Source organism: Camellia sinensis, chromosome 8, assembly GCF_055761805.1.
Source record: "Camellia sinensis isolate YWXY chromosome 8, ASM5576180v1, whole genome shotgun sequence".
Classification (NCBI taxonomy): Eukaryota; Viridiplantae; Streptophyta; class Magnoliopsida; order Ericales; family Theaceae; genus Camellia; species Camellia sinensis.
The window spans coordinates 12,947,301-12,962,250 of NC_138968.1; the positions used below are offsets into that span (position 1 = coordinate 12,947,301).

General features: G+C 39.4%; 1 protein-coding gene across 1 annotated transcript; it reads left to right on the forward strand.

The window, feature by feature from the left end:
- Nucleotides 1-648: 648 nt before the first annotated feature.
- On the forward strand, nt 649-13,602 carry LOC114308571 (uncharacterized). The gene is made up of 4 exons (XM_082884940.1): nt 649-1,049; nt 1,938-2,272; nt 2,354-2,941; nt 13,580-13,602. Exons 1-4 carry the CDS (start codon nt 649-651, stop codon nt 13,600-13,602), a joined length of 1,347 nt encoding a protein of 448 aa, XP_082741066.1.
- Nucleotides 13,603-14,950: the final 1,348 nt, after the last annotated feature.

Here is a 14,950-nt window from a genome sequence, read left to right on the forward strand (position 1 = left end):
GCTTCGAAGGGCAACCTATGGCAATTCCTTCTTGCTCATATAGAAACCAATGATTGGTCTTGGATGTTTCGAGCAGTGCCCCTCTTCCTTAAAGAGTCCGAGGGTTTGCTTCGAATGTTGTCATTTTGACTGATAACCTTCAAACAGGTCTTTGGATTTTTGAAGTAGACCAATACTTTGAACATTCAAGCATTTTTAAACATGTAGTATGCTCCGAACAGCGTTTCTCATACTCAGAGAATACTAGGGTTTGCTCCGAAGGTCGTTACTTTGATTTATAACCCCTAAACAGACCCATAATCAAAAAATTTAGCACCTTTAAGCATATACTAGGTTTCGAAGCCGACTTATGTATTTCGAAGCCGTTGTTATTTGATTTTTTGACGCCAAGATCTTATTTTCGAAGCCAAATATTTCATTTCGAAGCTGGCCCAAATCCCCGGAATAAGCTCTTCCCTCCAAAACTATCAATATTGGAAGAAATTCCTCGCATTCGTACTTTTAGTACTTAACGACTTACAGGGTATAATTTCTAACACAAAGGTTTTAAAACCCTCTCGTTTCGTGTTCCGAAATCTCTTGCCTTTTACAAACCCTTCTCTCTACTGGTTCTTCTGATCTTCTTTGCTCTTCTTTTGCTTACTACCAATGGATCCCTCATCTCTAAAAGTACTTGCTGGCGACCATATCAGCCCTACCATGGCTTTGAAATATTGTATCGATGAAGAAATCAGCAAGCTGACATCTGGTGAGTCAAGTAACATCGATGGTCGTCTTTTCGTTCCTCGCCACAGCAACAAACAGGAGTACGTCCTAGGTCCTATCTTCCGGGAGGCTCCTGCTCAACTCCCAGCTCTGTACCCTCGTTTGGAGGACCATTTCCTTCTCTACGAAGGAAGGCTTGATTGGGGAAATTGGAGGGTAAATCGTCCTCATCGTTGCTGGCCGACATTGAGGACTGAATGGGAGGAATGGTATGACAGAGTGGTGCCTGCGAGAGAAGATGACCTGCAAGAGCTTTATATCCTCGATGCCCTTCGACTTTCCAGGTTCATTATTCCTGAAGACCCCTTTTTTATTCCTGCTGCCTTATGTTTTTGGAATATGGCTTTCAATTTCTTCCAGTTTCGGTGCGGTATGATGGCCCCCACCGTTCTTGATATTTGCCATCTCCTAGGGCTTTCACCCCATGGTTCTCCTTTTACTCCCAACTATCCAGACCTTCCTGTCAAATTTTCTCTTCCAGCCCTAAGCTCTTCTTATAGTGACTTCGTAAAGGCTGAAAATAAGAGAGAAGGTCCTATGCGGGACAGAGAATTCTTCTCCTTCATATTATACTGGTTATGCAAATTCCTCTTTTGCACCTCATCTCAGAGGATTATGCCTGAGTTTGCTCCACTTGCGAAGGCACTCGTCTTGAAGAAACATATCGCTCTTGCTCCTTATCTTCTAGGTCATGTCTACAGAACCTGCTCCCAATTTTGCGAAAAACCCCTCGATGCTAACCAAGGAGGTCCCCTCTGGGTGCTCCAACTCTGGCTCTTTGCTTATTTCACTGACCTACATCCCAAGTGTTTAGGATTCCTTGTTCAGGATCCTAGTACTTAGGGGGAAAAATATGCCAGGATTGCCCTTTACCCTGCTTCCTTTGCTTATTACTTTACCTTCTTTTATCAACTTCCTATCTCTCCATCTGCTTCCTTCTTTTGTCCTTTCGAAGCCAATAGAGGGCCAACCTGGCTACAATCTTTTCTGGCTGATAAGGAATGTTCCACTTCTCCCCACAAAGATATGTGGGCCTCTATATTATTACCAAGGGAGCTGTTCATTGGCACTTTGAACCCTCGAGCCTATAAATGCATATCTGAGGTATACTGCCCTTCTCAATTTGCAAGGCAATTTGGGCTCTCTCAAGGGATACCTGTTCCTCTTTGCAGTCTTTCAAATGTCCATCTCACTGCCAGGGATTTGAGAATACCCAAATCCAAGCCAGAGGCAGCAGTACTCAGACTGCTGAAGGAATTGAGTGAATTCCAATTTATCCCCTTTCGCCCCTTTGGCTCAGTTTTAAAAAGGTTTAAGAACTGGTGGACAGCCAATATGGAAGTGCGCCTCTCTGCACACCCTCATGACTTGTTGGTGGGGTTGGGATTGCCTTCGAAGGATAAGTCAACAACAGCCCAGAACACTTCTCCCCCTCCTGAAGTTGTCACCACCACTCCTGCCACTTTACCCCTTCCAGCCAGGGTTACTAGAGCTGCTTCGAAGAAGGGTGAGTATCTTCAAGTTCTTCTCCTCCCCTTTTATTTCTGAATCTTTTGTTGGTTTCCTTATACTCATGCTTTTGGTGTAGGGTCTCCACAAGAAGAGTCTCCCAAGAGAGCCGAGACTTTAGCTATTCTCAAGAAGAAACAACAACAAAAAACAAAAAGGAGACTAGTCCTTCCTCCTGAAGTACCTGAATCTCTTGAAGAAGAAAGAGAGGTTGAGTCAGAGAAGGAAGTGCCCTTACAAAGAACAAAGAGACAAAAGGTAGCTGTATCTTCATCTGATGCCATTGAAAATCCTGTTAGCGAGGCAACCACCATAATAGCGGAGAAAGAACTTATCTCTGGAGAGTCTGAACCCCGATCTGAAGAAGGGGAGGTTGGAAAAGAATTGGTTGTATCTCTGCCAAGGGAGAAGAGAAAGAAAATGACTGTTCCTGTCACTGACCATGTTGAGGACTCTACTCATAAAGCAGCTGCCAAGGCAGTCGAACAAGAACATTCCAAGGCAATCGTTGTATTTGAGAGGGCCAAGAAAAGATGGCAAGAGCAAATGCTAAGAGAGGAAGCTGCTACTGCCGATGCAACACAAGGGGAAATGGTAAGAAGGCAGCAGACTGCTGGACATTACTCTCTCCGCAGTTCTCCTATCAGTACTAGCGCCTCTGGAACAAGTAATTTCTTTCATACCTCTGCTGTTTTTTACTTTGTCAGCTTGTGGTATTTGAAGTTTAACATTGTTCTGCATTTCTTCCTTTTGCAGCGACAACTACTGCACTCACCTTTCCAATGAGACCTTCCTCAATTTCGGTTGAGGTTGACCAAATGCAGAATGTCAGGGTTGTTCGAGTCGTACTTCCACTTCCAAAGCCTATATTTGTCGTACCTTCTTTAAACTCCAGTATTCCTGCATCTCTTTTTCTTGGATTAAAGCCATACCTCCCTTTTTTGGCTCGTGACCTACCTCAGTCTACTTTTCCTTCGAGCCTTGCTCTTTTTCCGTCCTTTATAGAAACTCCAACTGCTACTCCATTCCCAATGGCAGTTGATTCTTCCACAGAGGACACTGGTAGCCCTTCAATTCATGGTTCATCACCAATGCCCACTTCCAGCCCCTCTTCTCTTGATTTGCTGGTGGCCAAGACCATAGAGGCTGCCAAAGATGCTCCATCTGTTTCTCCCATCCCTATGCAGCCCTTTGCGTCTTCCACCACAACACTCTCTATGCCCTTCATGTCAAGGGATGAGGTAGACATTTTTGAAGGAAGACTAGCTAGTCTCTTTGACATACCTTCTACCTCTCCCACCTCTACTGCTGAAGCTGAGCCATTAGCCTTGGCTGACTCCCTATTGGAAATCTTCGAGAGTTCTCCTTCCTCCAACAACAAGCCTTTTGTACCTTCAGTAGATTTGGACACATGCTTGCAACTGTTGACTTCCTTTTCAAGGATCCCCTTCGAGGCTCTACAAAGGCCTATCATCAGGAATGAGTTCCTTCAATGCTGTAACATTGCTGAGCAGTCTGCCATGAGTGTCTCAAGTCATCTATCTCAGGCTACAGCTACTATTGATTTTTATCTCAACATTTGCCATGCTGCTAAGGCTGCGGATGATAAGCTGGCTAAGGACCAGAGTTTTGTTTCTCAAGTGCATACTGAAGTATCAACTCTGAAAGAACAACACTCTTCTGCCTCCCACTTTCGAGTCCAACTTCTGGAGAAGAAAGCTCAGCTCGAAGAGGAGTTAGCCGCAGTAAACCAAGCCTTGGTTCGAACTGATAAGAAACTGCACATCACCAATCAAGGGCTGGCTGATCGAAAAGAAGACATGGCTGTAGCTATTCAATTATTTCCTTCCCTTAGCAATAGGAAAGCTATTGTACAAAAACAATTAAAGCATTGTAATGATTTTTGGGCCAATTTGTGGCACAATGTACTTGATTCTTTATGAAAGCACAATATTTTGAATATCATTTGAACAAGCTTGTGTTTTTGCATATGGTGTTCACTCTATCCCTTGTGTTTCCCAAATGGTTGGAAAATAAGGTTTTAAATATCTGCCATTAATCTTTTTGGGATGTACATAACCATTCAAATTTCTTAAATGGTACGCTTCAAAAGGCAGAACCCTATGAATTTGATATGGTCCTTCCCAGTTAGGTGACCATTTGCCAAACTTATGGCTTTTAATCCCAATTGGGAGTATTGTCTTCCATACCAAATCACCTTCATCAAAGCCAATGTGTTTGACTTTCTTATTATAATTCTTGACTGCTTTCTTCTTTTGGAAAAGAATGCTATTTAATGCCAAAATTCTAGCTTCATCTATGCCTTCTAATTCTAAGCACATACTTTGATGGTATTGTTCAGGATTCAATTGATCTTAACATCTTACTCTCAAAGATTTAACATTAATTTCTACTGGTAAGACTGCATCATGTCCATACACCAAGGCATAGGGAGTGACTCCTGTGCTTGACCTCGGTGAGGTTCTATATGCCCACAGAACATCCAATAATAGGTTATGCCAATCCCTAGGATTGTCATCCACAACCTTTTGTATTCCTTTTTTCAATGACTTATTGGATGCCTCAGCTTGACCATTAGCTTGTGCATAATAGGGTGTGGAATTAACAAGACTAATTCCAAATTCTGCCACAAAAGACTTCACCATCTTCCCATCAAACACAGTTCCATTATCAACTGTTATAGTTTGCGGGATGCCAAATCTATGGATCAAATCTTTAATAAAACCAATAACCTCTGTTTGGTCTACGGCCTTGTATGGCTTAGCTTCGACCCATTTAGTGAAGTAGTCAGTAGCCACTAGAATGAAACAATGATGTTTCGAAGAAGGTGGGTGTATTTTTCCCATCATATCCATGGCCCACCCTCTGAATGGCCAAGGCTTCACTACTGCATGTAGGTCAGTTATGGGCACGTGCCTTATTGTGTCATGCTTTTGACATGCCTGACACCCCTTTGCATATTCTATGCAGTCTTTAAGGATGGTTGGCCAATAATAGGAATGCCTTCGAAGCAACCACCTCATTTTTACACCAGGTTGGTGAGCACCACAGATACCTTCATGGACCTCAGCCATGGCTGTTAGTGCTTCTTTCGGGCCTAGACATTCTAACAATAAGCCATCTCCCCCCCCCCCTTTTGTAGAGAGCATTACCATATATCATATATTGCATAGACTGCAATTTGACTTTTCTACTGGCCTTCGAAGATGGACCAGCCAAGTACTGCATTATTGGATGCCTCCAATCTTGTTCTTGTAAGTCATTATGATTGACTTCCAAGATCACATTCCTTTTATTCAAAGGTTGTATCAATCTCTGATATGTTGTTTGGCTTATGTCCCTTTGTGCATTATCCCTTCTCTTGAAGTTCGAAGCTTTCTGAGCCACATCATTGGCTCTATTGTTCAAGAATCTTGGAGCATGGGTTACATTTGCTATTTGAAACTGAGAAAGCAAATGTAATGCAACAACATAATATGGCAAGATACTTATGCTTTGACACTTGAAAATTCCTTTCACTTGGTTAACCACCAATTGAGAATCTCCGAATATGTCAACTGCATGTACTTGTAATCCAATAAGAATCTCTAGTCCTACAATTAAGGCTTCATATTCAGCCTGGTTATTGGAACAGGTAGCTTCATCCACTCTAAAACCATGGGTAGTTTCTGTCCCTTGTGGAGACTTGATTACAATACCAATTCCAATTAAGCCATTGGCTTTCGACCCATCGAACCACATTTGCCATGGCTCAACACTGGCCATACCAAGTTCCATTACTTCTTGGCTCTCTGTTTGAGATGGATGGTCTGCCAGAAAATTGGCTAAAACTTGCCCTTTTACTGCCCTCTGAGGGACATATTCTAAATGAAATTCTGATAAGGCTAGTATCCACTTGCCAATTCTTCCCCTCAACATAGGTCTAGATAACATGTATTTAACCAAATCTGTGGTTGCAATTACCAAGACAGTTGTAGGTAAAACATAGTATCTCAATTTCATTGCAGCAAAATACAAAGCAAGGCACAGCTTTTCAACAGCTGAGTATTTACATTCACAAGAATTTAAAAACCTACTAAGGTAATAAACAGCTTGCTCCTTGCCTTCTTCATTGTCTTGGGCCAAGAAAGCTCCCAATGAATCTTCTGCTGCAGCTATGTACAACTTCAAGGGGTTGTTACCCTTTGGTGGCATCAGTACTGGAGGGTTGGCCAAGTAGGCCTTGATACCTTCGAAAGCGATTTGATGCTCTGCTGTCCACCTAAATTCCTCTTCATCTTTCAGCCTTAACAAGGAAGAAAATACTTTAGTTTTCCCTGCAGTGTTAGAAATGAACCTTCGAAGAAAGTTAACCTGCCCAAGGAACCTTTGTAATTCTTTCTTACTTGATGGGGGTTTGGCTTCAATGATTGCTTTGGCTTTATTCTGATCAATCTGTATTCCCTTCTTGTGAACAACATAGCCCAAGAAATTTCCAGATGATACACCAAAAGCACATTTAAGAGGATTGAGCTTCAACTTGAACTTCCTCATCCTTTCAAAGGCTGCTTCTAAGTGAAGCAGGTGTTCCTCCATGGACTGGGATTTCACTACAATGTCATCAATATAGCATTCTAAATACCCTCCAATGAGGTCATGAAAAATGGTGTTCATAGCCCTCTGGTACGTAGCTCCAGCATTCTTCAGGCCAAATGGCATCTTAACCCATTCGAAGGTGCTAATATTTCCAGGACATCTGAATGCTGTCTTATGGACATCCTCCTCTGCAATGCAGATTTGATTATAACCAGAGTGTCCATCCATCATTGATAAAACTTGATGCCCTGCTGAACTATCTACTAGCAAATCTACTATGGGCATAGGGTACTCATCTTTTGGAGTTGCTAGATTCAAATTTCTGAAATCGATGCATACCCTCATTTTACCGTTCTTCTTAACTACAGGCACAATATTAGATAGCCATTCAACATACCTGGCTGTCCTAATAAAACCTGCCTTGAGTAGTCTGAGGATCTCTTCCTTGACCTTCTGAATTACTTCTGGACTCATCCTTCTTGGTTTCTGCTTATATGGCTTGAAGTTAGGCTTCATAGGGAGCCTATGTTCCACTAATGACCTGTCCAATCCTGGTAGTTCATTATAAGACCATGCAAAGCAATCTTTGTATTTTTTCAGAACAACCAATAGCTGGTTTCTGTCCAGAGCATTCAAACAAGCACTTACATAAGTGGGCTGTTGTACAGAACCTTCCCCTAGATTTACTTCTTCTAAAGGGTCTTGTGCATGAGAACTCCCTCTGGTTTCTGCTACCTTTGAAGTGATCTTCAAGCTTGGTTCTGCCCCCAGGTTCTTCAATTCAATATCTCTGCCCTCCTCCTCATAGACAAAATCTGTCCACAAGGCTTCCTCTTCCTGTATCTCCTGGACTTTTGTTTCAATGTCCAAGGCACAGTACTTACCAAGAGTCAAGACTCTAGCCTGTTGCTGCTGCTGTTTGCAGCCAATTATCATGGCCTCTCTCTCTTGCTCCTGAACTTTCTGGACTATTGCTTTTATATCCAATGCTGAAAAATTAATCAAAGCCAAGGATCTGGCTTCCTGTGGTTCCTCTCTTTGCCTATAACCAGGCATCATTGTCATCTCTAAGGACAACCTCTTCATCAGCACTTTTTTGGACTAAGTGCTTCAGGTGTGTCACCTCCTCATCAGCCGTCACTTCGGCTGAACTGTCATCTTTCATCAGTATACTGAGCGGTGTCACTCCCTCAATATACAATTTAGCCTCCGCAAAGTCTGCACAGGCTATGAAGGGTTGAGGATCTGCATCGATTTCCTCTGTCTCTCCATTGCCTAAAGCCATCATGATTTTCTGATGTAAAGAAGAAGGCACACATTTGTTAGTGTGGATCCAGTCCCTTCCAAGCAAAGCATTATATTTAGCATTACTGTCGATTACGAAGAATGCTGTCATACAATCCCTGGTTCCCACACTTAAATTAATGGGTAGAATCCCCTGAGCCATTTGCTTATCTCCAGCAAAACCAGCAATGGTTGTGCTGGTTGGTATCAACCTGGGATTCTTTTTTCCTAGTTTCTTCAAAGAAGATTTCGGGAGTAGGTTTACTGCTGCCCCATTATCTATCAGGACTCGGTTCAGCTGTATTCCATCAAAGAAAGCCTTGATGTACAAAGGCTTGACGTGCTGCGTCATCGAATTCGAGGGGTACTCAAATGGATATGATAGATTGATGCTGACCACTTCCTCGTTTTCATATTCATCTTCCATCGGGGTAACCATTTCGAAATTATCTTGCACCATACTTACTTGTGAGTCTTCACTAGAGATCTGAACTGGATCAGCTTCCTGCCCCTCTTGATTTTCATCTCCAGCTTGGAATTCCTGTGGTAGTATGTGTACCATGTTCACTGAGACTGGGGGAAACGAGCCAAACTGGATGGCTGGCTGTACTTGTTTCCCCTCTTGGTTACTTTGGTCGACTCCCTCAGAAACATCTTGCATGATGCATTCTGGTATTTCATTGCTAACTGATCCCTTCGAAGGATCTTTCTCAACTGGCTCTTCAGTCAGAAACGTTTGTTCAGCCATGAAGGCTTCGAACATCTCTTCTTCCATTATTTCTTTCTTTTGGCTTGTGCCAATCTCTTCTTCCGTCCCACTATCACTCTCCATCAGAGTCTTCTCCAATCCAACTAAACTAGACTTCTCTCTGGCTGTTAGTTCGGCATGAACCTTAGCCAATTGTTCTCGGCTGCAGACCACTTTGCTCTGTGGAACCGGCTTTGGAGCATGGTCTGACTTTGGGTTCTTCCTTCCTTTCGTTTTGACTGATGAAGAATTTTCTCCACCTTCCTTCAGATCTTTTTGGTACTGGGTGTACCTGCGCTGAATTTTTCTCCTCTGTGATCTTGAGATGACTGGGACCATGTCTGGTTCCCTCGTCTTTGGGTGTTTAAGCAGTACCCAGTTATTCGGAGCCACCATAGGAGGCTTGATCATCCTGCCTTGGTTTACAGTATCTCCATAAGCAAGCACCTCCCTAGGTTTGTTTTGCATTACAAACCAATCCGGGACTCCAGGTACCCATGAGCTTACTGATTCAGATGCTGACCTGCCTTTTTCCACCTTCGAAGCCATCTTCGAAACTGGCCGTGAAGGTAAGTGCTTGGTTTTGTCCTCATGTTTTGAATCTGATTCAGACCTTCGATAAGGGTGACCATTTTCTGTCCTGCATGAAGCTGGTCTAGGGGGCCAATCTCTGGCTTTGATTCCATGAACTGAACCTCTCTCCAGTTTTCTTTCAGAATGGCTACTCTCCATTCTATAATAGTTATGTGGCCTGGATTCATGCAAGAGCTTCTTGCCTTTGTCATGCATTCTGTTTACCACAGGCTCAACCACTGGTGGTCTCTGCCTATCACTAGCCGGATACGGCCTTTTGTTGTAAGCATTGGTTGACTTAGGATGTCTCTGAACATCCCTGTAGTATTGCTTTCCATCAGTTGGAAGCCCCTTCAACCACTTGTAACTGAGTCTGCACCTGGGGCACATTCTCTGCATCACCGCTGCTTCTAAAGAATCATCATCCAGTGATTCTTCATCAGAACGTTCCATCTGGTGCGAGAAACCCTGTTCAATAACTGGTGGGCTTCTAGTATTCTTCTTAATGTTGGTTTGATTAGCAACATGCATCTGCACATTCACTTCCTCCAATTCTGTCAAGGACAAGTTCTGGAAGTCTGATGTAATGACATTGGCTGCTGCCTCTCCAACTTCTGGAAAAGGGATCACTGTCAATTCCCATGGCTTTTTCTGTTTTAGCTGAGAACTTCAAACTTCCTTTTCGAATCTGTTCTTGGATCCTGTCTCGAAAAACAATGCAGTTTTTAGTCGAGTGAGACCAAGAATTATGCCATTTACAGTATACTTTTCCTTTCAGTTCATCTGGAGATGGTAGTTTTACTCCTTTAGGTAACTTAAGGAAATTAGCCGCGAGCAAATGATCAAAGATGTCATCTGCTTTTGTTAAATCGAAAGAGTATTTTCTGTGAAAGTCTTTCTTTTTAAACTGTTGGTCTATAGTTGTATCCTTATGAACTAATGCTTCACAGATTATAGGTTCTTTGCCTACAATCTCTGTTGCATCTATTTCATAATTAGGATCTCTATAATATGTCTTATATGATGCATTATTTCGATCTTGTTCCTCTTCTAATAATGCTTCATATCGAGACACCTTATAGGTCATTTCGACCAAATCTCTGAATTCAGTTGAATCAAACTTCTTTCGAAGCCTGAATTCTAAACCATTTTGAGCCAGTCTGACGAATTCTGGCTCTGGCAGGATGACTCTACATTTATTTCGAGCCCTTTTAAATCTGGCAATAAACTGAGTAGCCTTTTCTTCAGGCCTTTGACTCAATCTAGCCAAATCTGCCATAGATACTTCTGGCTCTGATTGGAAGAATTGGGCATGAAATACCTTTTCCATTTGTTGCCAATTTTGAATAGAGCCAGGTGTAAGGTTGATGTACCATACAAATGCTCCCCCTGTTAGGGAATTTGGAAATAATCTCAGTTTCATATAGTCATGGTTAGTAAATTCACTGCATTGAGCAGCAAACCTAGCAATATGTTCTATCGTTGATTGATTTCCAGTCCCATAAAAAATGGTAAAATCTGGTATCCTGAATCCCCTTGGGTATTCATGTACCCTATCTACCCATTCTGGGTATGGTTTTCTGTATATAGGAGTCTGGACCCCCCGAGCCATTGGTCCACATATCTCCCTAACAATATCAGCAATCTGGTCTCTAGGGACCATATTTTGTGCTTGCTGAACCACTACTGGAGGGCCAAACACAGGATTTGGTGGACAAACTTGTGCTTGTGGTCCTCTTGGTCCATAAGGTGGTAAATTTGGGGCTGGTTGTCCTTGCGGTGCAGGTTGCTGTTGAGGGTATGGGTAACCTCTTTGAGCATGACCTACGAAAGGACCTGCAAAAGGTGCTAGAACAGGTGTTGTGTCTCTGCCATTTGTAGGAAAACCCTCCAACCCCCCGGGTGTAAATTCGAATAGGGGATTAGTGTACCCCCTTGTGCTAGGTATGGCTTCGAACATGGGATTTGTAACCATTCTTATGCCAGTTTCTTGTACTTGGCCAGATCCACCAACTTGTGTGGCTTCATTATTAAGTACTGAGGCATTTTGGCCTGCTATAGGCCTTGAAATGGGTTCATACCAAGACTGAGGTGATGGTCTTTCAAAGTTTTGGGTACTAGTTTGACCATTAGAATGTCCATTAACTTGCATAGGCTGTTTTTCTCTAGCTAATCTTTGTTGGGGGACATTTACAACTTCCTCCGTGTGTCTTGTGTTTGTTGGTTGGTGGTTATTCATTCGATCCAAAAAGGATGTTGCCCACCTTTCCATTGTGTTCATTAATTGTTGTCCCATGGCATCTACTAAACCATCCCATGGATTTGCTGGTTGAGTAAATGGCACAGTGGATGGTCCAATTCCTTGGTTTCGTCCAGTAATATGAACATATGGTTCTTGTCCAGAAGTACTGGTTTGTTCGACCATAGGTTCTGACAATATAGGAGTTTCCACAGGATGTGTTACCACATTATCCTCTGGATCTGGTATTTCTACCTCTCCTTCCACGCCTTCTTCGAAGCGTTCATTTTCTCCCTGTCGTCTTCTTCTAGCCATTTTTAATTATGTCCCACTGGGCGTGCCAAAAATATATGTTGGCTTTTTGGCTTTTCGAAGGGTATTTTTGTGAATGTGAGCGTGCCAGCAAGGATCAATCAGTCCTTACAGAAATTGTGATTGCCAACCAATTATCAGACGATTGTGTTTTAGTTCTTTTCAGCCTCAATGAAGAGGACTTTTACTGGTGGCTTGACTTAGGAGAAATTAAGAGAAATAACAGTAATATGAAGAACAATTGAAGTATTTCATAAAAATGAACACTTACAATGGTCCGAACTCAGCCTCGGAGAGGTTTACAACAGCAATCTACTTGAATCTACTTGAAGCTACTCCTATGAATCGAAGTGCAGTGCGGGTATTTAAAGTGCAGGTATTTAAAGAACAGGTATTTAAAGAACAGGTATTTAAAGACTGGAAATGTAAAAGACTGGAAAAGAAAATATATGAAGTAAATGACTGATTTGTATGATCTGAGTCCGTCCTTTTTCTGGGGGCTGCCCTGCTATTTATATTCGTCAGTGATGACCTTCGAACTGCACTTCGAACCGTCGAACTGCTCCTCCATGATCGCTGATCATGCTTCCTTACAAGTAGCTCCATTACGCCACTACTGGCAGTTGAGCTTCCCTCTTGTACTTGAATTTGAATATGAGTAACCGTTGAAGATATGTCATCTTGCATTCCGTTATTGATCTAGTGTTACTCAGATCATGTGAGGACCTATATTTATTGTCACGTGTACGACCAGGATTAAAGGCTTGAATAATCTTCCTTTATTACCCTTACTCTGCCACGTGTCGAACTGTAACTGGCTTTTACAAAATATGTAGCCAACAAACTCTTTGCTCAAAAAAGAACAAAAGCAAAAAGAAATAGAAGAAGAAAAGAAAAAGTAGAAGAAGAAAAGAAAAAACAAAGGGAGTGGGGGGCAACCCATGTGGGTCTGCTTTCCTTTCCCAAGAATAGTATTGTTTTTATAAGACAGAAGGGTTGAGATTACAATTATATTAAATTGATAATTTATTAAATAGTGTTGGGATTACAATTATATTCTAATTCTAACATTATTTACATCGTACCTTCAAGCACGGGCATACACTAGTATTATATAGATTACATATATCTCCATTTTAGTAAAATTAAAGAAACCAAAACTAATATAGATAATATAAAAAGACAATGATACACAATGTAAAATGTATATTTTAATATAAAAGAAATGACAATATTATTTTTTCATTTATACGACTAATAAATTTCTAATAAAAAAAATGTCAAATATTAAATAAAAAAAAATCTTAAGGAAGCTCAGTGTAAAAATATGCTAAACTTGTAGAACATATTGAATTTTTTTAAAACCTCAGTGTAATTTTTCGTTAATGTTTGTATATGTATAAAAGTGTATTGAATATATAAATATATGTATATATATAGCAATATATAAAAATGTATGCAAATCTATGAAATGTATATTGAAATTATTACATTTTGTTTGGTTTTTAATTTTCAAATATTGTTTTTGAATTTTGTATGTGTTTTGTTTGTAGGGAGTGTTTGGATCATGGATTAGTGAACTTTTTAAATATTTTAATCAAAATTTTATTTTTATTTTTTTGATTTACTTAATCTAAATATATTTTAAAAGTAAAATATTTATAAAAAATCTTTTAAAATTTAATTAATTACAAAAATTCAGTATATTCTTTTCTTTTTTTTGGATTTATTATTATTTTATAAATTTTATTTACTTTTTAAGTACATTTAACTTAAATGCATCTAAAACCTAAAACATGTAGACTAAAATATGAAGAAGAAAAATTAATTAAAGACAATTAAACACAAAAAATAAAAAATTCAAAACTATATATAATAATTTTTTTATTACCAAAAAATATTATAGATTTTTTTTTTTTATTTCTCAACTATTTACCTTTTCAAATTCACAAAATATTTTCAACTTTTTAATTATGAATTAAATTATAATTTTATTTTTCTAAACAAAACATCATATATATGAACAAATCGCCTCGCCTGGTCCACTTCTTTTATGAGTTTTTCAACAGCAGCCAAAGCCGACCATCTACGTGGCAACCACCCACTCCTTATCTGCCACGTGTCTATATATCTACCTTCTTTAAAGAAAGAAATTATTCAGTATATCACGTTTATCATGTTGATATAGTATGCCAAATAATAAAATTTTAAAAAAAACTGATAGTTATTTGGGTAAATTAGGAATACATTTTTAAAATTTGTTTAAAATATAAATCATTTTTTTATAAAATTGTAAATTACATCCTACCTCCTGAGATTTTTAATTTCATAACAAATAACTCATTTTATTAATAAATCATCAAGTTAATTAATAAGTTTTAATAATATTAAAATTTTATTTTAATTAATAATTCAGGTAATTTTTTTATTGTATAGAAGTGCGGTTAAAAATTTTATTTTTTCAGTTAATTTTATTAAATAAAAAATTCTGATAAGTAAATATTTGTAATTTTTTAAATCACAAAAAAATTGTAATTTACCCTAATTATTTTATTAAAATAATAACACATTGACGAAATTTTTAAAATTTCTTCATGTATTGTGACTTTTTTTTTTAAGGTGGGTTCTCTAATTTCATTTTGATAATCTAAACTATTTATTTTGTTAGGTATTTTGTATATTTTATTCACACAACAAATTGTATTAATTCAATAATCGTATCACATTCAATTTATCGTGTTTGTTACTAAAAAAATAAATAATTTATTTTCAAAAACACAATTGTCATTAATTTTTTTTTGACAAACGTAATAAATTGAATAAGTTACGATTATTGAATTGATATAATATTTTTTTAGATAAAATACACAAAAAGTCTAACAACATAAATTATTTAAATTATTAAAATGGGATCTATGGTGAGC